This window comes from Daldinia caldariorum (genome assembly GCF_022478825.1).
Source record: "Daldinia caldariorum strain CBS 122874 unplaced genomic scaffold F4812scaffold_3, whole genome shotgun sequence".
NCBI lineage: Eukaryota > Fungi > Ascomycota > Sordariomycetes > Xylariales > Hypoxylaceae > Daldinia > Daldinia caldariorum.
Genome location: NW_025953039.1, coordinates 1082359 through 1105825, shown reverse-complemented (window position 1 = coordinate 1105825; position 23467 = coordinate 1082359). Strand labels below are relative to the sequence as shown.

General features: G+C 46.4%; 5 protein-coding genes across 5 annotated transcripts; 4 read left to right on the top strand and 1 right to left on the bottom strand.

Annotated features, from left to right (window-relative positions):
* Window positions 1-2294: 2294 nt before the first annotated feature.
* Window positions 2295-3262, top strand: F4812DRAFT_456557 (U-box-domain-containing protein; the record flags this gene model as incomplete). The annotated part of the gene is made up of 3 exons (XM_047937007.1): window positions 2295-2395; window positions 2475-3030; window positions 3089-3262. The coding sequence occupies 3 exons, from the start codon at window positions 2295-2297 to the stop codon at window positions 3260-3262; spliced, it is 831 nt and encodes a 276-aa protein (XP_047792863.1).
* Window positions 3263-4048: 786 nt separating this feature from the next.
* F4812DRAFT_269584 (putative aminotransferase family protein) lies at window positions 4049-6021 on the top strand. The gene is made up of 3 exons (XM_047930888.1): window positions 4049-5109; window positions 5197-5232; window positions 5316-6021. The coding sequence occupies exons 1-3, from the start codon at window positions 4188-4190 to the stop codon at window positions 5732-5734; spliced, it is 1377 nt and encodes a 458-aa protein (XP_047792862.1). The 5' UTR covers window positions 4049-4187; the 3' UTR covers window positions 5735-6021.
* F4812DRAFT_269655 (drug resistance transporter EmrB/QacA subfamily) lies at window positions 5857-8199 on the bottom strand. The gene is made up of 8 exons (XM_047930890.1): window positions 7948-8199; window positions 7748-7881; window positions 7568-7691; window positions 7287-7493; window positions 6857-7225; window positions 6437-6798; window positions 6315-6378; window positions 5857-6250 (listed from the first exon to the last, which is right to left on the bottom strand). The coding sequence occupies exons 1-8, from the start codon at window positions 8118-8120 to the stop codon at window positions 5992-5994; spliced, it is 1692 nt and encodes a 563-aa protein (XP_047792861.1). The 5' UTR covers window positions 8121-8199; the 3' UTR covers window positions 5857-5991.
* A 1159-nt stretch (window positions 8200-9358) lies between these two features.
* F4812DRAFT_418037 (Pkinase-domain-containing protein) lies at window positions 9359-12989 on the top strand. Its single transcript, XM_047933223.1, has 5 exons — window positions 9359-9543; window positions 9620-10119; window positions 10260-10394; window positions 10458-12013; window positions 12091-12989. The coding sequence occupies exons 2-5, from the start codon at window positions 10098-10100 to the stop codon at window positions 12295-12297; spliced, it is 1920 nt and encodes a 639-aa protein (XP_047792860.1). The 5' UTR covers window positions 9359-9543; window positions 9620-10097; the 3' UTR covers window positions 12298-12989.
* A 434-nt stretch (window positions 12990-13423) lies between these two features.
* F4812DRAFT_418033 (glucose-6-phosphate isomerase) lies at window positions 13424-15981 on the top strand. Its single transcript, XM_047933222.1, has 3 exons — window positions 13424-14242; window positions 14323-14856; window positions 14934-15981. Exons 1-3 carry the CDS (start codon window positions 13743-13745, stop codon window positions 15559-15561), a joined length of 1662 nt encoding a protein of 553 aa, XP_047792859.1. The 5' UTR covers window positions 13424-13742; the 3' UTR covers window positions 15562-15981.
* Window positions 15982-23467: the final 7486 nt, after the last annotated feature.

Here is a 23467-nt window from a genome sequence, read left to right as displayed (position 1 = left end):
CCTTAAAAGTACCTGGAACCATATAGTCGTTTAGGTATGTTAGGTTAGGTACTTCGTACCAACAAGTGAGACAACGGCCAGTGGAATGTCCTAAAAGACGAGGTAGACCGGACCTAGGTACGACGCCAATGGACAGAAGAAGATATTGTAAACCAGTTTGGCTATAATAAGAATAAACTAGAATGTGAACCTAGGTTAGAGCGATCGTGAATATCGCTCAATAATGGGAAAGTAATAAAAACAGAATTACAGAGATGAGTAAAAGGAACCTCCTATACGATCACCAATTGAGGGGTATGTTTATAGTAACTCAGGACCTCACTATAATCCAGTTTTGAGTAAGATTCTATGAGAAATGGAGTCAAAGATTAAGCCAAGGAAATTGAGGAGGTTCGTAATAAGCTGGATAACGGCAATACTGCTCTAAATTTAACACGATTCCGCAGCTATATAAATGTGGACGCTGTCTCGATGAAGGCTAGCGTGAGGTGGATAGATGTGTTCTCGAGAAGACCAAGATATCACACCTATTGACTCTCCTCCTGTGCTCTATAACTCGTCAAGATGAGTGAAATAGGAGTGTCATACTGCGGGGTCAGATTCCTCCAGAGATAACTTATTGATCTGTGGAGGCTCAGGTTATCCTTTTTAACGTACTTGGGACCGCGTCTAAATAAACGTCATTCGTTACACGAATGTCAGCATTGGGAAGATTATAGGCCTTGCTAGTTCTTTGGTTAACAGATAGATCATAATCCCATGCGGTATCCCACGTATTTCTGCCATTTATCAACGAATATTTTTCAGTTCTAACGATAATTTAGAACTAATAAACTTGCTCTAACAGTCGGGAAGGGATAGAGATAGCTCTTTCGAAATGCAAAACAGTACGGCTCGGCCACAGACAGCGGAGTCGTCTTCGCGGACAACTTTGTAAAACAACTACTAGTTGCGGATATGTTGCAAGACCGGCATGTCAAGAGCTCTCGGGCCCTAGGAATAAGATGCTAGACAAAACGGTAGCTAAATAGCATGTTGATAGTTCACTCGCGGACCTTAGCTGGGGATCTAAGAAGACCTGGAACTTCTCCGATAAGACCGAGTTCATCCTGTAGTCAGCGCGAATATCCTCGCTTGCTCTTACTATTATAATGGTGGCCGTTGTTAGAGTCGCGAGTTCGCGAACGCCTCGGCCTGGGTGGCAGCGCATTGGGACTTAGTTATGGAATCATCACGTGTTCCCAACTAGGGGTTCAATGCGACGATGGGTGTTGGGAAGGTGGTTGGGTGGTGTATCAGTACGATTTATGGGAGGAGGAGGAGGGTGAAGATTAGGAATCGCTCTGTGACTAGACCTTACCGTAAGCAACGGCTATTGCGGCACTTTCTAGCACTAGGTACCTAAGGTCAGGTACATCTAGATTTACCTCCAAACATTAGCGGATTACGGGTAGCACTTGAAGAACCCTGGATGTTGTACCTGAACCCACTTTTCCTACATTGGGTTAGGTGCATGTATTTATGTACCTAAGTACCTCACGTACCTTGTACATACACCGTACCCCAAATTCCCAGGGTCAGGGATGCACATCATTCTGGAATCTTCGCCTGACAAATTGGCGCCTACCTACCACCTATGTACCTATGCACAGCAGCTACCTAGCCTACTTCCAATCAGTCAGTCCAAGGTACTGTGTAGCACGAAGGATACCTAGGTGCCTTCCGATGTTGTATCGATACTGTATCGGAAGCGACAACACGCGAGTACCAAGTTCAATAAGGCTGAAACTCTCGAATCAGATGGAAACATCGAACGAAGGCTTCTCATCTTATACAACTATCCTTTTAATATACGTACAATCATCTCATCGATACTCTCGCTACTAACCTTGGAACACATCTCATTTCCATACGAACCTAAATACCTGCATCGGGTACATACATCCTAATACATATATTACACGACCTCTTTGCCCTCATAAATACCTTAAATACCTCCCTAAGCCTAACCTAACCTAACCTACCTAATCTTATTAGATACCTACCTATTATAAGCACTGCTGGCGTCTATCTCTGATTTATAGTCCTACGAATATCTACTACCTTTCAGAAAAAGAAGAAGAAGAAAGAAAGAAAGAAAAGGAACGCTCGTCCAAACTTACCTATCTTCCACCCCATATCATCCAACATTTTACCTTGCTAGGTCTGAAGCTTCAAAACCTTCAAAAGCTTCGAATACCAAGACAAACTAAACCTTATCCCCTCGGTCGGGCTTACTGTAAATACTGGCAACAATGGGAAAGGACGTGGAAAAGTCCACGAAGCTAAAGGAAGATGGGAACCACCACTTCCAGTCTGGTGACTTTATAGGCGCCGAGAGCCTCTACTCCAAAGCGTGAGTTAAGTTACAGAAGGCGCATAGTTACCTATTCGTCATGCGCCCTCGAAAGCTAATTATGTTCGAATCCTTACAGCATCATCGCTGACGATACGAACCCTTCCTTATACACAAACCGTGCTATGGCACGTATTCGACTAGGACTATACGAATCGGCTATCGCGGACTGCAACGAGTGTCTCAAGATGAGCGGAGAAAAAGGTAATCTAAAGGCTTACTTTGTCCTTTCCCAGTGCCAGCTGTCTATACACGATTACGACGCCGCGCTCGAGAGCGCTCTGCAAGCCCACCGTTTATGTGTCGAGACCAACGACAAGTCGCTAGGCCCTGTCACCAATCAAGTACTACGGTGCAAGAAAGAGCGTTGGGATGAGATGGAGAAGCACAGGACCCGCGAGGGACAGGAGCTAGAGAAGCATCTTATTGGCCTATTGGAGCGCGAACGCGAGGATATGATCCGTTCGTGCGACAACGACTTCGATAAAGACCAGATCAAAGAAGAGTGTGACCAGAAGATTGAACTGCTACGGTCAACATTTGAAAAGTCTAGAGCCGCATCGGAGAAGAAACGGGAGGTCCCTGATTGGGTGATTGATGATATTAGTTTCGGTATCATGGTCGATCCAGTGGTTGTAAGTGTCACGAACCATCTAGGAAACTTGTCCAGTGGGTAATTAACCAGATAAACAGACCAAGACTGGCAAGTCATACGAGAGAGCATCTATCATGGAGCATCTCCGAAGGCATCCCACCGATCCCCTAACGAGAGAGCCGCTACAACCTAGCGAGCTGAGGCCAAATCTACAACTCAAGGAGGCTTGCAAAGAGTTTCTAGATCAGAACGGATGGGCAGTTGACTGGTAGTCAGTGAATTACGCAAGTGAGGTATGGCGACGCCTGGAATTATTGAATGGTAAAAGGCATCGATGCAAGGATGCATGTATGCAAGCAAGGGCAAATGTTACGGCAAGGATGACCATCTGGATTTAGCAAGTTCTGCATTGGACGGAGTTTTCTCTTTTTCTTCTCTTTTCTTTTACGGTCTGGTTTAGTAGCGACATTGTAGGATACCCGGCATTTGTATGGGAACGAACATTGGAGCTTATGGTTATGATGATTTCCTAGATGTTTACGAGCAATGAGCAAGCCAAAGCTGCACCTTTACATTAATATCATAACATTACTTGAGACAGTACAGCTGCTGTACACGACCTAGGATATAAGCCGTCAGAAAGAGATGACGGAACTGCGATGATATCTCTCCCAATTCAATTTACAGAAGAAAGTTCTTAAGAAGCAATTGTGCATAAATTCCACTATCCGTCATGAAAGTAGAGGGGATAATTCGAGGTAGAGAGGACAACTCTAAAAGCTGGTTAGGGCGGCTGTATACTTTCTTGGCTTACGATAAAAACAAGGGATCATTCTCCGAAGCAAACCGATATGGAGATGATACTCCAACACTCCGACACTGGACTTGGACTTACAGAAGGAATATATGCCTCCTTTAGGTAGATACCTAGGTAGCTACCTAGAGGTAGATATTGTGCTTATAACTTGTCTTATAACTTATCTTAGCTACCTCATATAGAGGAACTCCAGCTGAGTTATACCAACTTAACCCCCTCTTTTGAAAGCTTCACCTCAAGCCGAAGCCAAGACCGAGACCGAAACCGAACTCCCGTGGGCATAAATCTACCCCTCTAGACTTTATCATTTATCCTTTGTTCCAATCCTTACCTTAGGTACGTAGGCATTCTAGTTTGCTCTTGTCTCATCCGTATCCACAATGACCATCATACACCATTCCGAAGAGGGACAGGAAGCAACGATGCAAGTCGCGGAAACCTCTCAGGTCCCCTTTGGCGCCGCCTTCCGCAAGGCACACTTCGCCTTCGGGCCGAATTACACGCCGCTGAACCACGGGTCGTACGGGACAATCCCGGTGTCGGTGCGGCGCGCCCACGAGCAGTTCCGCGCCGAGGCTGATGCCGCTCCGGACCCGTTCATCGCCCTCGAGTTCCACGACCGGCTCGCGGCGCAGCGCGCCCTCGCCGCCCGGGCTCTGAACTGTGCGAACGTCGACGAGCTCGTGTTCGTGCCGAACGCCACGACGGGCTCGGACACGGTCCTGAAGAACTTGGATTGGAGGGACGGGGACGTGATCCTCTGCTACGAGCGCGTGTACGACTCCCTCGGCCGCGGCATCTCGTGGGTCGAGGAGACGCGCGGCGTCGAGGTGCACGTCGTGCGCGTCGCGTGGTCCCTGGCCGACGACGAGCTCGTGCGAGCCATGGTCGACGCGGCGAGGCGCGTCAACGCGGACCCGCGGCGGCGGCGCAGGATGCGGCTCGCCGTCGTGGACACCGTCGTCAGCATGCCCGGGTTCCGGGTGCCGTTCGAGCGGCTGGTGCCGGCGCTGCGGGCCGAAGGCGCGCTGGTCCTGGTGGACGGCGCGCACGGGATCGGACACGTCGACATCGACCTGTCGGCGCTCGACCCGGACTTCTTCGTGACGAACCTGCATAAGTGGTTCTTCGTGCCGCGCGGGTGCGCCGCGCTGTACGTCCCCGTCAGGAACCAGCATCTGATCCGGACGACGCTGCCGACGAGCCACAAGTTCAGGCCCCGGAAGGAATTGGGTTCCCGGCAGACGACGGAGGGCGAGGAGGGCGAGGCGCGTTTGTTTGCGGAGATGTTCGATTTTACCGGTATGTGTGCTCTACGAAGTCGGGGGTAACGTCCCCGGAGGGAGAAATTCATGGGTGTTGATTGTGTTCGTTTTTCCATCCATGTAGGTACGGACGACACTACCGCTTGGCTCTGTGTTCAAGGTAAGTAGCACCTCCTATTCCTTGTGCCTGATCTTGGTGTCTTTGGCCTACCCATGAGCTTATCGATCGCCCCTTTTGCACAGCCGCTATCGACTTCCGTGACAAAGTCTGCGGCGGCGATGCCGCTATCAAGAAATACTGCCACGACGTAGCGCAGCGCAGTGCCGAAGCTGCCGCGGAGATTCTAGGCACCTCCATTATGGATACCCCAGGATCCTGCATGCGAGACTGCTTCTTCGCCAATGTGAGGCTGCCGCTCGAGCTGGGCACCGACGGCTCCGGCAAAGTTGATCCGGCGCATGCGGATAAGGTCTGCGATTGGTTCAAAGAGACGGGAAGCCGCGAGAGCGGAATATACTTCCAGACGGAGTTTTACAGAAACGTCTGGTGGTGGCGCCTCAGCGGCATGGTCTACGTGGACGTGGACGACTTTATAAGGGGCGCCGAGGTGCTGAAGGGACTCTGTGAAAGGGTTAGGAACGGAGAACATGTCAAAGGGTAGAGCACAAGTCTAGAATAGATAGAGGGTGATAAGTTAGAGGTTGAGCGTCATTGGAGATCAAAGCATTAAACTGTTTGAATGCTCATGGGTAGATTTTCTAATACTACACTACAATATTTCAATTTAATTTCCTAATGGGAAATCTTCTCGTTAGAGGAGGATATATTAATCAGTTCGAAGGAACATCCGAAGCTTATAATCAAATGAAGAGAATATCGTGCAAGTTATTATTAGGGGAGTATCCTTCAAGAAAGGAATCAATAGCCCTCGACATTGGCAGCACTTCTCAACTTACGCTCCCAAAGTGACGCTGCGAAGACCCAAACAGCCACACTAAAATACATCATAACTCTTAGCTGAGTGTTGAAACCATCAGCGAAAACTTGGCGTACTGCCTCGCGGGTTGCGTCTGGCAGTGTATTGATATATTGGACAGATTCTGAGATTTGCTTAATATCTGCTGGGCTAAGAAGGGCAGGCAGAGCAGCGGTCAGATGGTTGTTGAGGACTGTTGAGCTGTTCACACAAGTTAGTAGACCAGTTTCGGTTGATTTCACGCGAATTTCACGTCATTTCATACCTGATGGCCAATCCGATTGTCCCACCAAGGACTCGTATCTGTGTAATTGCTCCCATGGCAACAGCTGATAGCGTATGAGAAGTCAGCCTATATACTTCTGGAAGTTGTTGCTAGTGACTTACCCATATCAGACCGTGTTACCACCATTGGCGTATATACCAGCAAAGAAACGAGGCCCATTCCAAACCCAAAGCCCATTATTACCTCATATCCATACATGGCGTTGCCGCTTTTAAACTGAACTGAACTCGCGAGTCCAATTCCTAATAGCTGCATAGATGCTCCGAAGAGAAGGATATAAAAAGGGGGCACTTTTAACTTCGTTGCAAGTTGCCCAGCGACGATTGTAGCAACGGGGGAGGCGAGTAGGAGGGGTAGAAGGTGTGTACCAGCTTCAAACGGGCTGAGCCCATCGACTGCTTGAAAGCGTTGCGGAAGGTTGATTATCGCGGTCATGAAGGGAGGCCCCGTGCAAAAGGCGATTCTGAATAATATTAGAAAAAAAAAAGAGACAAGTCCTAACTTCAAAGCGGTTTTCTTACATGATAAGAGCGCTAAGAAAGCGGCTCTTCATTAATCGAAGAGGGAAAATGGGTTCTTGACGAGCTCTCGGTCGGTCCGCGACCTTTTCCCATCCGATAAATCCGATGAATAGGACACAGCCGACGATCAAGGCGCTTAGGATCGCCGGGCTTTGCCAGCTGTATCGAGACCCTGCTTCTTCGAAAGCGAAGACAATCAAGGCGGACGAAAACAGTAGCAACACAGCTCCAATAACATCAAGTCGACGAAGCGATGCTCGCGATATCTTGCTGTAAAAGCCTATCAAGCCTGTTGAACCGTCGATATTCGGAAAGTGAGCGGGCATGACGAAGGCAATCAGACCAATTGCCACTGCTCCAGCCGGGGCACTATTATTTCTCAATATTAGCTACCTCCACAATTCTTACGCCCAGAGTAGAGAGCGCTCACTTCAAAAGGAAGACCCATCGCCACGAAGAATTGTTGTTGATTGCACCGCCGAGTATAGGACCAAGGACGGAACTGAGGACGGAAACCAGGGAGACGACCGCAATGATATTACCCCATTTCTCAGGGGGGACGAGCTCGGGCTGGATACATGTTACCATTGCATAGATCCCAGAGCCGCCGATCCCTTGTAGAGCCCGGAAAACAATCCTGTATAGAGTTTAGTCACATTCATCCATATTATTAGATTTCAATACTGTCATGACCGGACGGGAATAACGCACAACTGAGTCATATCTGATATTGAGCCGCAGACGATCGAGAAAACGGTGAAGAAGGCTATTGCAACCAATATCAACAATTTCCGTCCCAGTATATCACTGAACTTGGCATATATGACTAGAAAGCCTGTAAGGTATCGTGTTAATAGAGTGACTTGTACGTCTACGAAGCTATACTCGTACCCGTATACGTAATAAGATAGGAGGTGACCACCCAATCTCTCTGCTCAAAGTTGCCCAAGGCATTTGTAATGGAGATAAGCGATGTACTGACTATTGTCGTTTCTAGAGTTGATAGAAATAGAGATAGGCATAAGCTAGGTGGTAGTTAGGCCTTGTTAGCGGAGGGCTTTAGACGTAGTGGTTAGACTTTTGGGTCATACGCGGATATCATGGCATATAATCTCCATCCTTCCATATATCTTCGAGGAGCCTCCGAAGGAATTTCTAAGGCGGTTTGGCTATCGTTTTGGGTGCTGACGTTTTGAGGCTCTTTAGAGGTTGTGGGGTTAAGCATGATGCCGCCATGCTCTTGGATTTCTGGAATAGAAGCCATTTAATTTAATTTATTCTTATTTCATTCAATGTTTTTCCGACTCTGGCAACTACCTAAGACAGAGGCTTAGACACAACTACTACGACATAGCGCTTGATAAAAATCATTTCCCGGTTCCTCTTCAAGCGTAGCGACAATCAGGACAGATTCCTTCAAAGTTCAAATTTGTTGATCCCAGCTGTATAAACTCCTATAGCTGCGCCGCAAAGCACGTGATTTATAATATAATCGTTTCCCGTAGTTTGGGACGAGCTGATGGGTTGCGCGTCGTGCCCTTGCGAGCGGCCTCTTACTACCTATAATACAACCTTGTACACATAGTAACTTAGAAGTTACAGGTATCATGTATGTGTCCCCCTGCATACTATGTAGTTGTGGTTCACATGAGATGTAACAACAAGTAGCCAAGGTTTTTATCAGTTGAGCGTATTTATTAATTACCAGGTACCTAGTGAAATTAGTCTAATTCGCGGCGCTGCCAAAACGTCTGAGCTGGCATGAAACTACTATATATAGGTAACTATATATATTCCGTATAAATTCTTGGAACGATTTATTAACCAAAGTCACTCTTTGTCGAATCGTTTCCTTGAAAATGTCTCTTAGACACACACCGTCGTAAGACACCTGGCCCGAACTATTCATTTGATAAAGCCGAGCAATTTAAGCCATTTCAAGCAACCTAGTTCAACAACGGTATCAAGAATAGACATATTCTTCAGCCGTGCGTTAGGGGAGCGGCTGTCGGCCTGAGATGCTTGGAGATAATTTACCTGGATGCAGCCCCTGAAGTTGCTCCGCCACGCTCCGCTTAACGTTGTCGAGGCCATCGACTACTATGTAAGTGGATTAGTGTAAAACTCCTTGACGAGGTATTGTGCAATACAATATGATATGTATTATGCAGCGTGCGTAAGTATGTGCACTAGATACCTTGGATATACCTATGCATTTCGTCTTAAATTGTGGCATTGTTACGAGTAGAAATTCCTAGAGGCGCAATGCGTTTAAAAAGAGAAGAAAGGTAAGAAAAGAGTTCGTATTCACTGATTTGAAAGAAAACTATATAGTAGGTAGGTACGTAACTGCTTACCTTACTTCCGCTGGAAACCGCGCATGTGCTACCCCGCCTTTGTGCTCCGTGAACCCTCTGTAAACCGAACCACCATTAGAGGTCTCTACAGGTAGGTCTTACGTGTTAGGTATGGTTAATAGGGGTTGCCCCATAGCGCCAAAACGCCAACTCTACAGCAGTCAGACAGTTCCAGTCAATCAGTCAATCAGGCGAAACCCCTCCATAAATTCTACAACCCCTAAAAAAGTTACTTGCCCGTTTTCCTTTTTTCCTTTGCCGTACCTATTACCGTCGCCCTATTGTACATGTTAAAGATTTAATTTATTATAGGTACTTAGGTACCTACAGGTATGTACTGCGGCGAAACCGTTCACCCTTCTCAAACCCCCAGGTTACTCAGTACCTAACCTAGTTCCTGCGCCAGATCCCATAAACCGAAACATTGACCTGGTCAACGTTCAGATCTTTGACCATATTCAATTAATTGATGATCAACCTAACTCAAAAGTCCCTCCTAAGTTAGAAGAAGGGAAAAAATTAACAAATTGACATTATTGCTTCTTCCTCAGCCACATTTTTATTTTTAATTCCTTCTTTGTTCTTCCCCCTTTTTTTATATATCTTTTTACCTATCTGCCCGCATTTCCATCCCTTCTCAATTAGCTATCAGTAATTAATCCATTATCCATCATTATCGTAACCACCGATAAGGAAACGCCTCTCCCTCCCCCCCCCCCCCCTTTGGATACCTAAATACCTGAATACCTAAAATACTATCTCCTCTTTTAACCAACTCGAACCCGTCTCCGACCTTTTTGTTGCGCGACCCTTCACCGACATCCTCCTATTCCTCCTCTTTGACTTCTAATTTATAGACCAGTCATTAGGGGAACTGTTGGAAAATGTCGTGGAAGCTTACAAAGAGTAAGTATTTTTTTTTAAAAAAAAAAAAAAATTACAAGCTTCGCTCTTCGGATGGTTTTGTTTCTTTGGTCTCTTCGTCCTTTCGCTTTAGATGCGCGGCGATCGTGCAGCGGGTTTGCTAACACGGACTGTCTCATCAGAATTAAAGGATACCCATCTGGGGCCGCTTGCGAATACCTTCTCCCGAAATCCCTCTACGTCTACAATCACGGAAAAGGATGAAAAGAGTCCCATCCCAACATCCTCCACACCTACTCCCAACGACAATGCTATCGGTTTGTAACCAAAATGCATACTATTTTTGAAGGGGCACAGTCGCTTACGCATCGTCCTTATAGCTGCCTCGGAACAAATGGTACAAGAACCTGTCGTAAAACCTCCGAAGCCCGGTATTCTCGTCGTAACTCTCCACGAAGGCCAGAATTTTGCTCTTCCCGAGCAACATCGCAACGCATTCTCTCAACATGGACAGGGCTCCATGTCAACAGGGAATGCCCTTACATCAAGTTCTGTACGACCAGGATCGTCCCAACGAGCGGTAGCAGGGTCCTACTCGAATGGCAGGCCCCAAACATCGGCAGGGGGTTTTGCCGGTATACCTTCCAACCACGGTCGGATTTCTAGCAAATATCTGCCGTACGCACTGTTGGATTTTGATAAGGTCCAGGTTTTTGTCAACTCGGTCTCCGGTAACCCGGAAAACCCCTTGTGGGCTGGCGATAATACCCAGTACAAGTTTGATGTCTCTCGAGTCACGGAGTTGAATGTACATATATATATGCGTAACCCTACCGCACCGCCAGGGTCCGGCCGAAGCCAAGATATCTTCCTAGGAGTCGTGCGAATCAATCCTAGATTCGAGGAGAAACGAACCTTCGTCGAGGATCCCAAGGCCAGCAAGAAGGATCGCGAGAAGGCCGCGGCCGAATTCCACGACCGAGAACGTGAGCTAGGGCATAGTGGTGTTGATTGGGTTGACGTGCAATACGGTTCCGGTAGGCTCAAGATCGGCGTGGAATATGTTGAGAACCGGGCGGGCAAGCTTAAGATTGATGACTTCGAACTGCTTAAGGTGGTTGGCAAGGGTAGTTTTGGCAAGGTCATGCAAGTCCGCAAGAAGGATACCAATCGAATCTACGCTCTCAAGACGATTCGCAAATCCCACATTATCTCGAGATCCGAAGTCGCCCACACCTTAGCCGAAAGATCTGTGCTGGCACAGATTAACAACCCCTTCATCGTACCTCTTAAGTTCACCTTCCAGTCTCCCGAAAAGCTTTACTTCGTACTAGCTTTCGTCAACGGCGGAGAGCTTTTCCATCATCTCCAGAAGGAGCAGAGATTCGATATCAACCGGGCACGATTCTACACGGCTGAACTGCTCTGCGCCCTCGAGTGCCTACACGGGTTCAACGTTATCTACCGAGACTTGAAACCCGAGAACATTCTACTAGATTACCAAGGTCATATCGCTCTTTGCGACTTCGGTCTCTGCAAGCTGGATATGAAGGACGAGGACAGGACCAATACGTTCTGCGGCACGCCCGAATACCTGGCACCGGAGCTTCTTATGGGGAAGGGTTATAATAAGACAGTAGATTGGTGGACGCTAGGAGTTCTCCTCTACGAAATGCTTACGGGTCTCCCGCCATTTTACGACGAAAATACTAACGAGATGTACCGCAAGATTTTGTCGGAGCCCTTGCACTTCCCCAGCGCAGATATCGTGCCTCCTGCGGCCAAGGACCTACTCTCCAAACTCCTCAACCGCAACCCGGAGGAGCGTTTAGGGGCTGCAGGCAGCGCCGAAATCAAGGCGCATCCCTTTTTCCACGCCATCGACTGGCGCAAGCTATTGCAGCGCAAATATGAGCCCACTTTCAAGCCCAGCGTTGTAAGTAATTTTCAGTGCCTGTTTTTTTTTTTTTTTTTTTTTTTAATACAGAGGTCCTAAGTCTAACCCCATCCCAGGCCGACGCTCTCGATACAAAGAATTTCGATCCCGACTTTACTTCGGAAGCTCCGCAAGACTCGTATGTCGAGGGACCGGTATTGTCGGAGACAGATCAACGTTTGTTTGCGGGATTCAGTTACAACCGACCAATCGCAGGACTCGGCGATGCTGGCGGTAGCGTTAAGGACCCGTCGTTCGTTGGCAGTATTCAAGACAGGCGATAAGTACGTGATTATGCCTTATCTTGTGGGCCTCTAGGCTACGGCGACGCAACGAATATATGGTCTGATTCACGAGTGGAAGATTGACTTACAAGATGGAAATTATTAGAACACACAAGAGGTGTGCGGTTTGTGAGTGGAAACACTGGATGTGAGATACACATGCGGTGAGGGTGTCCTGCGTTGTGTTACTGTTGTTGTTGAGATATATTACCGGATTATGGACCAGCCTAGAAGCACTTTTCATATGGAGTTTGGCATGAGTTAGTGACGATGCCTCCGAGTTTGCACTTTCTGGGATCTCAATAGGAGACGACAGCTCTGTAGATAGTAGAAGAGATTAAGGCCGAGGAAAAGATGCCCATTGCCGATATGCCATTGTATCATTCATTGTTCTGCCCGCTGAAATACCTCCTATCTTAGGTACCTGAGGTATTTCTATGTTCTCTACCTAGGTAATATACTTGAGTAAAAGTGTTCGTACTGCTAAGAAATATCGGGTCCTTCTTTTAGGTATCGGAGCTATCCGGTACTTAACGACTAATAGGTAATGGGTCCGATAGCACCGACTATTATATCTATTATATAAGGGGTTAACTGGCTGATATGTAATCCGAAAGTGAACAATAGTGTAAAAACGCCGAGATTCCCGGGCCCGCCTCACGTGGTTACACTGGATGGTGATTTTCTATAACATCCGGCACATATCTTAGGGGTACTGACCTAAGCTACTAAGGTAGGTAGGTACCATGGAGCTACCTTATACACCACCGTTCCGTAGCTGCCCGGTCCATCCCATAAGCATCACGTCACTACCTACTAGCGCGGGGTAAATGGGATGATGACCTTCGTACCTTCAACTTTAGGTAGCAGCTTAGGTTAGCAGCTTAGGTAGGAAAAGCCGCGTTAGTATTGTACCTAAAGAGGTAGTATATCAGGTACTATTCAGGTACAATCAGTTGTCGAAATGTCAAAATGTCGCTCACTCATTCCACTTTTTAAACCCCACCACATATATACCTCTTTCTTTTCCTACCTAAGGTAGAGAGGTAAGTAAAAGAACAAACACCTTTTATATACAGACTTTGCCTTAATTAACAGCTTGGTGATTTTTCGCATAAAGCTGTCTAATTTTCCCAATGTAAGTAAAACAAGATTATAACAAAAATCTACCTACATATTGCCCCGCCGTTCCTGTCTGCTGTCTACCGTCTGCATCACCGCATCATCGAATTATAGCCATTACCTACTTCACCCCGCGCCGTCAACCCCGTCGCTATAAATTACGCGCATAACCATACAACCAATTTTATTTCTACTTTCACCATTCAACATTGCGCAATCCTCTTCAAGAAAGTAATATACTAACCTAGTGCCTTGTTGACGAAGCTAGCACCGATATATCCTCATTTTCTCTCCCAGTCTACAGACACACCCTTCAAGCCAAGATGCCTCAAGCAGTTTCTTTGCCCACCTGGGCCTCTCTAGAAAACCACTACAAGACCGTAGGAAAGAACTTCGTCTTGAAGGAAGCCTTTGCTTCTGACCCTGCCCGATTCGAAAAATTCAGCAAGACTTTCCACAACGACGCCACTGGCACAGATATCCTGTTTGATTTCAGCAAGAACCTCGTTACCGATGAGACGATCAACCTACTAGTAAAGCTCGCAGAAGAGGCTGGCGTCGAGAAGAAGCGTGATGCTATGTTTGCGGGTGAGAAGATCAACTTCACCGAGAAACGGGCCGTCTACCACCCGGCTTTGCGCAACGTAAGCGGCTGGGAGATGAAGGTGGACGGACAGGATGTCATGAACGGAGAGGGCGGCGTAAACGCTGTCCTACAGCACATGAAGGAATTCTCTGAGCAGGTCCGAAGCGGAGAATGGAAAGGATATACAGGCAAGAAGCTAACTAACATTGTCAACATCGGCATCGGTGGTTCCGACCTGTAAGTATTGTTTCTCAAGCTGGCTATGGCTACGAACTTCTTACGAGATGGTGTATTATTTTCTAACAGCCTCCTCCTAGCGGTCCTGTCATGGTTACCGAAGCTCTTAAGCACTATGGCGCTAGAGATATGACGCTACACTTCGTTTCCAACATTGACGGTACTCACATAGCCGAAGCCCTAGCTGATTCCGACCCGGAGACGACTCTCTTCCTTATTGCCTCCAAGACCTTCACCACTGCTGAAACTACGACGAATGCGAACACCGCAAAGTCGTGGTTCCTCGAGAAGACCGGCGGCAAGGGCGATATTGCGAAGCACTTCGTTGCCCTATCTACTAACGAGGCTGAAGTCACAAAATTCGGAATCGACAAGAAGAACATGTTCGGCTTTGCGGAGTGGGTTGGTGGTCGATACTCAGTCTGGAGTGCCATTGGCCTCAGCGTTGTCTTATACGTTGGCTTCGACAACTTCCACCAGTTCTTGGCCGGCGGGCATGCAATGGACAAGCACTTCCGGGAAACTCCCCTTAAGGACAACATCCCCGTTCTCGGTGGTCTGTTAAGTGTCTGGTACAGCGACTTCTTTGCTGCGCAGACACACTTGATCACTCCGTAAGTTTTTTTTAGTTTTTTTTTCGTCAATCATCTCCAAATGTTCAATCCTAGTTTACTTACTAACGACATTACAGCTTCGATCAATACTTGCACCGCTTCCCTGCTTATCTGCAGCAGCTTTCTATGGAGTCGAACGGCAAGAGCGTTACCTCGGACGGGTCGCCTGTCAAGTATACCACCGGTCCTGTCGTCTTCGGCGAGCCTTGCACCAACGCCCAGCACTCATTCTTCCAACTTGTCCATCAAGGTACGAAGCTGATCCCTACCGACTTCATTCTTCCCGCCAAGTCCCACAACCCTATCTCAAATAACCTACATCATAAGATGCTAGCATCCAACTACTTCGCACAATCCGAGGCTCTCATGATCGGTAAGACAGCCGAGGAGGTCAAGAAAGAAGGTACACCCGATGAGCTTGTGCCCCACAAGGTATTCCTGGGTAACCGACCGACTACAAGCATCTTGGTCGGTGGCGTAATTGGCCCTGCTGAACTGGGTGCTCTAATCGTCTACTACGAACACCTTACCTTCACCGAGGGAGTAATTTGGGACATTAACTCCTTCGACCAGTGGGGTGTCGAGTTGGGCAAGGTTCTTGCCAAGAAGATCCTTAAGGAATTGGATGAGCCTGGCAATGGCGAAGGCCATGACGCTAGCACAGGCAGCCTCATCGGCGCGTTCAAGAAGTTTGCGAGCGCTTGAGGGACAGGGTCGGCTTGGCAGCCAGGGAGGAAATCTAGGCTCTAAGTCTTCTTCATTATTCAGCCGGCGGTACGACGTGTTCAGGTAATACGCAGGGGTAGGTCTCAGACTGTCTCGTACGAGTTGCTAAGAAAATGAAAACAAGTCGTTATGATAGGTAATTAACACAGCTGTCAAATATGAAATCTGGTAAAAGGAAATATCGAACCGAAACTTCTCGTAATTGTTGGGAATTGAGGATTCAAATTCAGTAATGTGGAAGATGGCATTAGGTGATCTGTTAGCTTTGAGTTGCCATGGACTGGATATAACCATCCACCACCTAAGCTCCGGAATGACTAAATCCCTAATGAAACCGTTATTATATCGGAAAGCCGGTAGGTAATCCACCTCTTATGAATTCTAGGCACCTAAGGTAGGTAGTTTGGCCGTTGTCTAAATCAAGGTCAATATAATATAACCTAAACAACTACGACGACTTGATTCTGCACTAAAAAGCTACTAAGTGATGTTGGGAAAATCGTTTCGAGTTTTAATTTGGTTCATTTAGCTCAAAAGTACCTTTGTTACTGAGTTATTATGTCCTTATGCAACATATCCTTTTGCCCCTAAGTGTTACCATACGTTACCCTTACTACAGTAGTGAAGCTGAGTATACAACCTCCTGACTTCATACCCAGTTACCAGAAACCATATTTTGTTTATATACCTAGGTAGTTACCTAAGATAAAGAGTTTTAAAAGCTTTTCCTTATTATATGTTAGTATCCCAACATTTCTTGAATTGATTGATAAGCGCTTCTTATACCGCCGTCTATCAATGATCTCTCTCTCCGTTTAGCATCATGCCCATTATTCTTTTCGCTAGAGACATTTCATAATACAAGAGCAATATTGGCCCTGTAAACTTGAAATATAGTGAAGTCTGAACTTCGGTTTAGGTACCTAACTGATGCCGCAGGTTGCACTGCTGTTGGTGTGTAATATTGTTTAAGATAAAGGACTAAGATAACCCCCTTGTCTACTAAAGTTGCATCATGATCTGCCGTCGTAATTCCCAGCGTTGTTGTTTTTGTTCAAGGAGGTACTCATTGAGACCTGCCCATAATCCTTTCACGATCAATGTGCAATTTTTGACAAACCAGATGCTTAGCTCTTTTTGCTCTTTGCCTCAACTATTGGTGCTTGAATCCATAGGCAGCCTCAAGCTCATTTTCACGATGGCCGATTAAAAGGTACCTAATAATTCAAGGTTCGCTATATGATACTAGCTTTTTTAGCAGTACCCTTGTCCTAAGGTCTGTTCTAATGACTCTAGGTACATATGATGTTGACTAGTTTCTGCACGAAGTCCGGGCAAGTAATGCTAGATCAGACTATATGCGTCGGTATAGTTGCTGGACGTCTATTTCATTTCTCTCTGTTGTCGACATCATAAAGTATTTTCAATAACCGAAAACCTCTTGCTACGGGCATTGTTACTTGTGATGGTAAATTGTTTCAGTGATATAATATGCCTATGCTCTCATGTTCCTAGGCCTTTTGTCTCGAGTTGCTTTTGCCTGGACAACTTGCATCATGGGTTTCACGTCCTTTATCAGAACTGTGATACCTCTCATGGGACTTCATAGGCGAACTTCTGCCCCCTAGGTATGGTCATTAATCGACACCCCAGCATTTCGCAAATCTCACTACATCATTTATTGCTTGAGCGTAGCTTTAAGTTACGTAGCATCCGTCTCGCCAATTTTTTTCTTCAAAGTTACGCCACGCTTCGTGGCCTAGAGGGCCAATCTGTTGACTTGTATCTAATTGCCATAGGCACATAACGCTGCTTCTGTCTTAGATAGACTGACCCGGTCTCTCATTGCTATACCCTCTTCCTTAGCATAACCTTCACTAGCATAGTAAAACTTGCTTGTATCAATACCAACTCTGGGGCATGGATTATTGCATTTGCAATATTTTACAGCTTCTTTACTGGTGGAGTTGTGGCCTTACTAGCAGTTATGCTTACCTCATTCACTACCGACCTCACCGGCATAGGAACTCGACTGGGCATGTCGTCGATGATAAATGCTGGAGCTTCACTAGTTGGGGCTCCTACTGGGGACAGTATGCCAGAAAACAGTTGGATCTCTGTTCATAGGGACGGCTATTCTAGTTAGTATGCTATCTTGCTGTTGCAAAGGGAAGGAAGCTAGCTGTCAAGGCTTAAGGCATACAGTACGTATGTAGAACGTAGCTTGTTCACTCCTTCAATGTTTTCTATTCCCGAAACTATTATCTTTGTGTACCTACCTTGTAGGATGGCCTTTACGTCCCATATGAGTGTAGATAGGGGCCATGGCTAACTTCACACTGTGACTTGCTTAGGTAGAGATGTATTTCACCCCAAGAATGGAGGAAAGAACTCTTAGGTAGCATTATCTTACGGGTCTAGACCACAAGTACTGGTGGAAAGAGATGTTACTATCACGACAATCAGTAGTATCTTTACGCGCGGGTCCTTTCCTCTTCTTACTTCTTTCCTTATCTACTTCCTCTTCAACAAGCAAATTCTTCTCTTGAAAATTTTACCAAGTTACGCACAACAAGTTGCCTAAGTAACTTCCTATCTTACCTACCTACCTACCTATCTAGGCACACAAGAAAGAATCTTTCAATCTTTTCGATCACAGCAAGAGCCAAGGTTCAAATATGGAACTGTTCCTCCCTAGTTCCCCAGCACCATTTATATATAAATAGCACTTGATCTGCCTCTTCTCACATCCAAAATTTCCCAATACCTTCTCTATTTATTTACCCTGTTTCAACTCCACAAACTGTTACAGAACTTAATGCGTGTAACACTTGTACTCCCTACAATATACATGCTATTGTGTTGCCACGAGGCTCACAACTACTGCCGTCCTATTTACCTTATTCAACAACCTATCCACTTCACCGTTCAACTGGAATGCTGATGGATACATTGTCTCATCCACCGCATCTCCTTATTTGGCCTTGGCCTTTCTATTCTGTGACGGGCATCAATAATTCCCGCTCGCACCCAACTCTTGTCGCTGCTGGCGGAACGTAATGGAATGCCTCATAGGTATGTTTGTTCCTGTATAAATGCCTGACCCTTCTCCTGATTTTGATTGAACCTGAATGCCTTAACACTTAACTGCCCCTCCTGCATTGAAACTTTCTCTTCATAAAACCCCCTTTATAACCCTTCCTCATCCTCATATTGATATCACTTTAACTAATCACCTCTCAAACACACAGAGGACATACAAGTCTATCATATTTTGAAGCCACTAGTACTAGCCAGCTCTCATGCTGAGTGCATTTCTATCACAGACTTGATCCATATCTCCGACGGCTTTGTGGTCGAGCCCCGGTGACCTCACGATTACCTAACTTCAACATTGAGTTTCACGACGGCTACGCAGACTATTGCAACCTATCTTTTAGAAGTAAGAAATGGAGCTGGAAGTGTATGGGCTGGCTTAGAGGCTGGTGGACAGGTGAACCTGCGATGGCTACCTATTCTATTTTTGTCCTCGCAGAAGATCCTAGCCTCTGTGGTCTCGGCGCGATGAATGATAACATAAACGGTTGTGGCCCGGGGAACACACCATCACTACCAACCTCATCGTGGCCTATGCCAGTGGTGATTTGGGACGGGTAACAAGATATTTGTTCACAAGTCGTCGGCTCGACGATGTTCTGTGGCACATCAACCCTATCCCCTCCCCCCCTATTATTTCAGCCTGACATACGCGCCTCCTATTTCTCGCCTATCCTGAAACCGCTCAACCTAAGTAAGAGCCTGGTGGGCTTGATTAAGAGATGCGAGGGAAAATACTTCAATGAGGCTACAAGGCCGGAGTGCCTATCACAATAATGGTAGAGCACAAACCCTTTCCCCGTCATAATTCCAGGGGCGGAATGGTTGTGCTCTCCGATGCTTATCATCCTTGTCGACTGGATGATTGGGATGACATACCTACGCACATACGGCAACCATGGAACTTGACGACACGAAATTCCCATTATTCTCTATATTAGACCATCCCTCCTCAGAACATGCGCCTGGGCTAATGATTATACTTCAAGTGGTCACTTTCATATCCGCACTACACATCTATTCGGAACTCGGTGTAAAGGGGAGCTTGTGGAGACCGAGCTTGACCTACGCGATCACACCCGGCTCACCCATCAACCTATCCGTCTCGGAGACACCCAGTACCAGTGCACTAAGTGTCCTGTACTTCCGCTGCATGGTCGGAGAGAGATAAGATTTATGAGGTTCTCATTTGATAAGGCACAAATAAGTGTTGTTATAAAAAAAACTATGGATTCAAGAACTTATAGAAGAAGCTGCAAGCCCTATTGGTTTTACTTTACTGCGATAACTTCCACCTCGCAGATTCATAGAAGATTCTCGCATGTATTATGAGTTTCTAGTCTCCTAAAGACATTATTCTAGTTACCTGAACTAAAAAAAAAACAAAACTAACGTTCAAAAACTAATTAACTAGGTAGTCATTATAATAACAGACTGCTCAAGTTTTAGTCCATCGCCTGTAGCTTCTTTTGACTGTGTTAGATCCACCTAGTAGATTTAGGGGGGAATTTAGGGGGGAATTTAGGGGGGAATTCAGAAGTATCCTTTTTGGTCTGAATGCAGTATCATTGACAAGTATCGTGACTTGGCACTCCTGAAATTCCTCGGTGCAACGCCCAATCACTTTGCGAAGCTCGGGATAAATCGGCCCCACAGTGGATCCGCCTGGGTCGGGAGATGAACCGGTGGCCGGTCCATGTCCGAACAAGTAAGGCAAGCGGTCAGGTGTATCTCGAACAACAACAGTATGTTTTCAGCACGTTATTCGGCAGACAATTTTTTTAGAGCAAAAAAAAAAAGGAAAAAATGAGACTATCGTGGCGGCGCTCCGAGGCGATTTAAAACTGCATCGGTCCTTTTAGATGGCCTGACAAGTTCAAAGTTACAGTTTTAGCCGTTTTATCGGGGGGTAATGTAGCGAGTTAGCATGAGACAGGAAAGGCCTAACGAAATAATTCCGTTTCTTGCATAATCGGCCCGCCAACACCGGAGGCGATCGAGATTCAGCCGAGCGGAAGAAGTCAAAACTCACGATCATTTATTGCACGAGCAAGGTTAGAGAGGGTTAGAATAACCCCATGTGAAACGAAGAGGTGAGAATTTAGGAGCAATGCCGAACATCGTTGGGACTAGCTCGGAATCCGACACAGTGCTTAGGGGGTTATCGTGAGTTATTTCATTCCGAATAATCAGCGGTAGTAATTGCTGCAAGAACACATACACTATAGCCCTGTCAACGGCTGAAGGTAAGTAGCCCTGGCAGCTTACCAATAGGCTGGTATGAAGATGGCGGTAATCCTAGGAATGGAGTCGCAAGTAACCGCCCAGCCGCCCAAGCGACATGTAAGCGAGTGGGACCTGATTGGCTTGAGGTTGGAAGAATGATAACGGTTAATTGGGCTGCTAATTAGGTACCTAGGTTAGTAGAGATACGGGTGCCAGGGGAGACAGTGGAGATACATACTTCTAGATAGTCCGCTTGACCACGCTTCTTGTGTGATGTCGATACATACTGTTTTAGTTAGATCACGATGGTTACGTCCCATGGAAACGTTAGCGGCATCGAGATCCAAGAGAAGGATTACCTTATCTATTCGGACAACTCGTGCAGGAGAGTTGTTTGCTAAGTAGCCTAGCCGCAAAGACGGTAAACCGCGGCCACGTCGAAGGAAAAGATTAAAAAAGGCGTAATAGTCAGCAGTAGTAGCCTGGTTGCAGGTAGGTTAGGAGGTAGTCAATTATATTGGTCTCGTAAGCCGTGATTTTGCTCTTGTTTGCTTGAATACGATTTAGCCAATGCCATACTTGTAGAAGTGTTCAATACTACTAATATGCACTGATATGCGATGTGAAATCCGGAGAATGCCGCTGAAGTAGTATTCGAACTTATCTGATACCAGGTCGGTCTAAGTTGACTTGCTATATTTTAGGAGATCGACATGTCAAGCCTTACCGGGCTGCAAGGACGCCAGTGAGCGACAGGAGAAGCATTGGCTCTAACAGGCAAAGAAAATCATAGCTTCTCCGCCGTCGAACCCGAGGATATAATAAATACACTAAAAAGTCTGTCCCGCGCTGGATGAAACCCCGCAGTATCTAATGTTCTAATGTATAACTTTTGTGAATGGCGGGGTCGAGCGGCAAGATTGTGATCTAACGTCTGGAGAGTCTACCTACTTCATGTAAAGGAAGCTGTAAAGGAAGGATTTCCTGTAGATTTCCTGCGGTTTACTTACTATGTAACGAGCATTAAATATGGACGTCGGCGAACAGGTTAAAGGTTCCTGTTCGGAGAATTCAACGAAGGTAGCTGGGGAGCCGTCCCGGTACGTAATCATGGAGTGAAATGACCCTAGAATCGATCGGATGCAACCCTAAACATACCTACCCTTGAGATTTCTCTGTTCGCCTTTGGGGGAGTTTTGAGTGGTTTTTGTTTGTTTTTTTAGCGCGGTTCTCATTCGCTAATTGCTTGTGTTAAAAGCTCAGAGGGATCATTTTGGGTTGCCATATGAGGTCATTGACAAGGATAGTATGGGGCTTTGGCTTTCCAGAGTTAGGCCCTTTTGACCCCTTTAGCCCCTCCTTTGCTCTCTGCTGTCTTGGCCTCTTGGTTTTAGAGTTATCATCCGGTTAAACAGCCCTGTTTGTCTTTTTCACTTTAAGGTTATAATACGTTTCATACGGTTTGTATATCCACCGTCCGTATTTGTTTTCCCTTTTAGGAAGTCTGCGTCTTACAAAAAAAGGGGGGGTCGTGGATGGATGTGAAGTTGTAAGGGATCTTCCTCAACCATTAGATCTAGACACGTTCCATATCTCAAGGACCCTCAAAAAACTTATGGAAATCAAATAATACTGATTCGTTAAAAAAGATAACTGTCTCAACTACCTTATAGTAACTCGTTTTCTACCCATACCTATCTCTCTAAGTCCCCCCCCTTACTACGTAGCCTACATAAGCTCGAACTCCATTCTCTTAACAATTCTTAAACTGTGCCCAAAGGGTGTTGTGTGTGTGGAGTCTAGGGTATCACGATAATAAAGAAGCGCCGAAGGCCACACCACTTTCGTAACCGATCATATTCTTATTAACAATGCTGCGGTCCGCTCGGCATCTCTACCACTTCGCCCATTGCCGTTAATGGGTGGTGATAAAAAGCTGCAGGGACTAGGCCACATCGCCAGCTTGCGTTTGATGCCCTCGTGTGTAAGTGGCTAGCAGTAGTTTGCAATGTATCCCAGTGGTATGCCAAGCACCCAGCAGATATATGTATCAAATCAGATCTAGGGCTCTGCCGGGCGGGGACAGGCTAGAGAGTATTGGGCATGGCCACGACTCCCCCAGACTTTGGCACGCCGGGCATGTTGCATGTGCCTGTTCATTATCAAGGATCCATGTAGGTTCTTTGATATTTATTCTCCTTACAGTTATGAATTCATCAATCTTTGCTATTCCAGCTTGCCGGGTATCTGTCGAAACGCTTATGGTGTGCTGTGGGGTTGTCTTATAGGGTTTTCTAGACGCCTGGTTTCACGTTCTCCTGGCGATCATGAGTTATACTCGAGGGCTTGATAGATCATTGTTTAAGCACGGAATCGCTAGTGAGCTTTCAGGGATGCGGTGGTTGAAAAACCAATGACGATATTGCAGCAGATAGAATTGCCTAGCCCATATGGGACTATTCGGGACGATACAGTGTTGTTTATCTCTTGGCACGGAGAGTAAGAACATAAAACCGAATACTGTCTCATTTACTGACAAAACGTTGGGACTTGGAGGGGCCAA

What these genes read in the sequence shown, in the direction of transcription:
- F4812DRAFT_269655 (XM_047930890.1), bottom strand. Translation starts at nt 8,120, where the DNA reads ATGGCTTCTATTCCAGAAATCCAAGAGCATGGCGGCATCATGCTTAAC. An exon ending in TTTCTTAGCGCTCTTATCAT is followed by an intron (nt 6,799 to 6,856) that starts GTAAGAAAACCG and finishes AATATTATTCAG; the next exon opens with AATCGCCTTTTGCACGGGGC. An exon ending in ACAATCGGATTGGCCATCAG is followed by an intron (nt 6,251 to 6,314) that starts GTATGAAATGAC and finishes TTGTGTGAACAG; the next exon opens with CTCAACAGTCCTCAACAACC.
- F4812DRAFT_418037 (XM_047933223.1), top strand. Translation starts at nt 10,098, where the DNA reads ATGTCGTGGAAGCTTACAAAGA. An exon ending in GTCGTGGAAGCTTACAAAGA is followed by an intron (nt 10,120 to 10,259) that starts GTAAGTATTTTT and finishes CTGTCTCATCAG; the next exon opens with AATTAAAGGATACCCATCTG. An exon ending in TCCCAACGACAATGCTATCG is followed by an intron (nt 10,395 to 10,457) that starts GTTTGTAACCAA and finishes TCGTCCTTATAG; the next exon opens with CTGCCTCGGAACAAATGGTA.
- F4812DRAFT_269584 (XM_047930888.1), top strand. Translation starts at nt 4,188, where the DNA reads ATGACCATCATACACCATTCCGAAGAGGGACAGGAAGCAACGATGCAA. An exon ending in GGAGATGTTCGATTTTACCG is followed by an intron (nt 5,110 to 5,196) that starts GTATGTGTGCTC and finishes CCATCCATGTAG; the next exon opens with GTACGGACGACACTACCGCT. An exon ending in CGCTTGGCTCTGTGTTCAAG is followed by an intron (nt 5,233 to 5,315) that starts GTAAGTAGCACC and finishes CCTTTTGCACAG; the next exon opens with CCGCTATCGACTTCCGTGAC.
- F4812DRAFT_418033 (XM_047933222.1), top strand. Translation starts at nt 13,743, where the DNA reads ATGCCTCAAGCAGTTTCTTTGCCCACCTGGGCCTCTCTAGAAAACCAC. An exon ending in GGCATCGGTGGTTCCGACCT is followed by an intron (nt 14,243 to 14,322) that starts GTAAGTATTGTT and finishes GCCTCCTCCTAG; the next exon opens with CGGTCCTGTCATGGTTACCG. An exon ending in CAGACACACTTGATCACTCC is followed by an intron (nt 14,857 to 14,933) that starts GTAAGTTTTTTT and finishes ACGACATTACAG; the next exon opens with CTTCGATCAATACTTGCACC.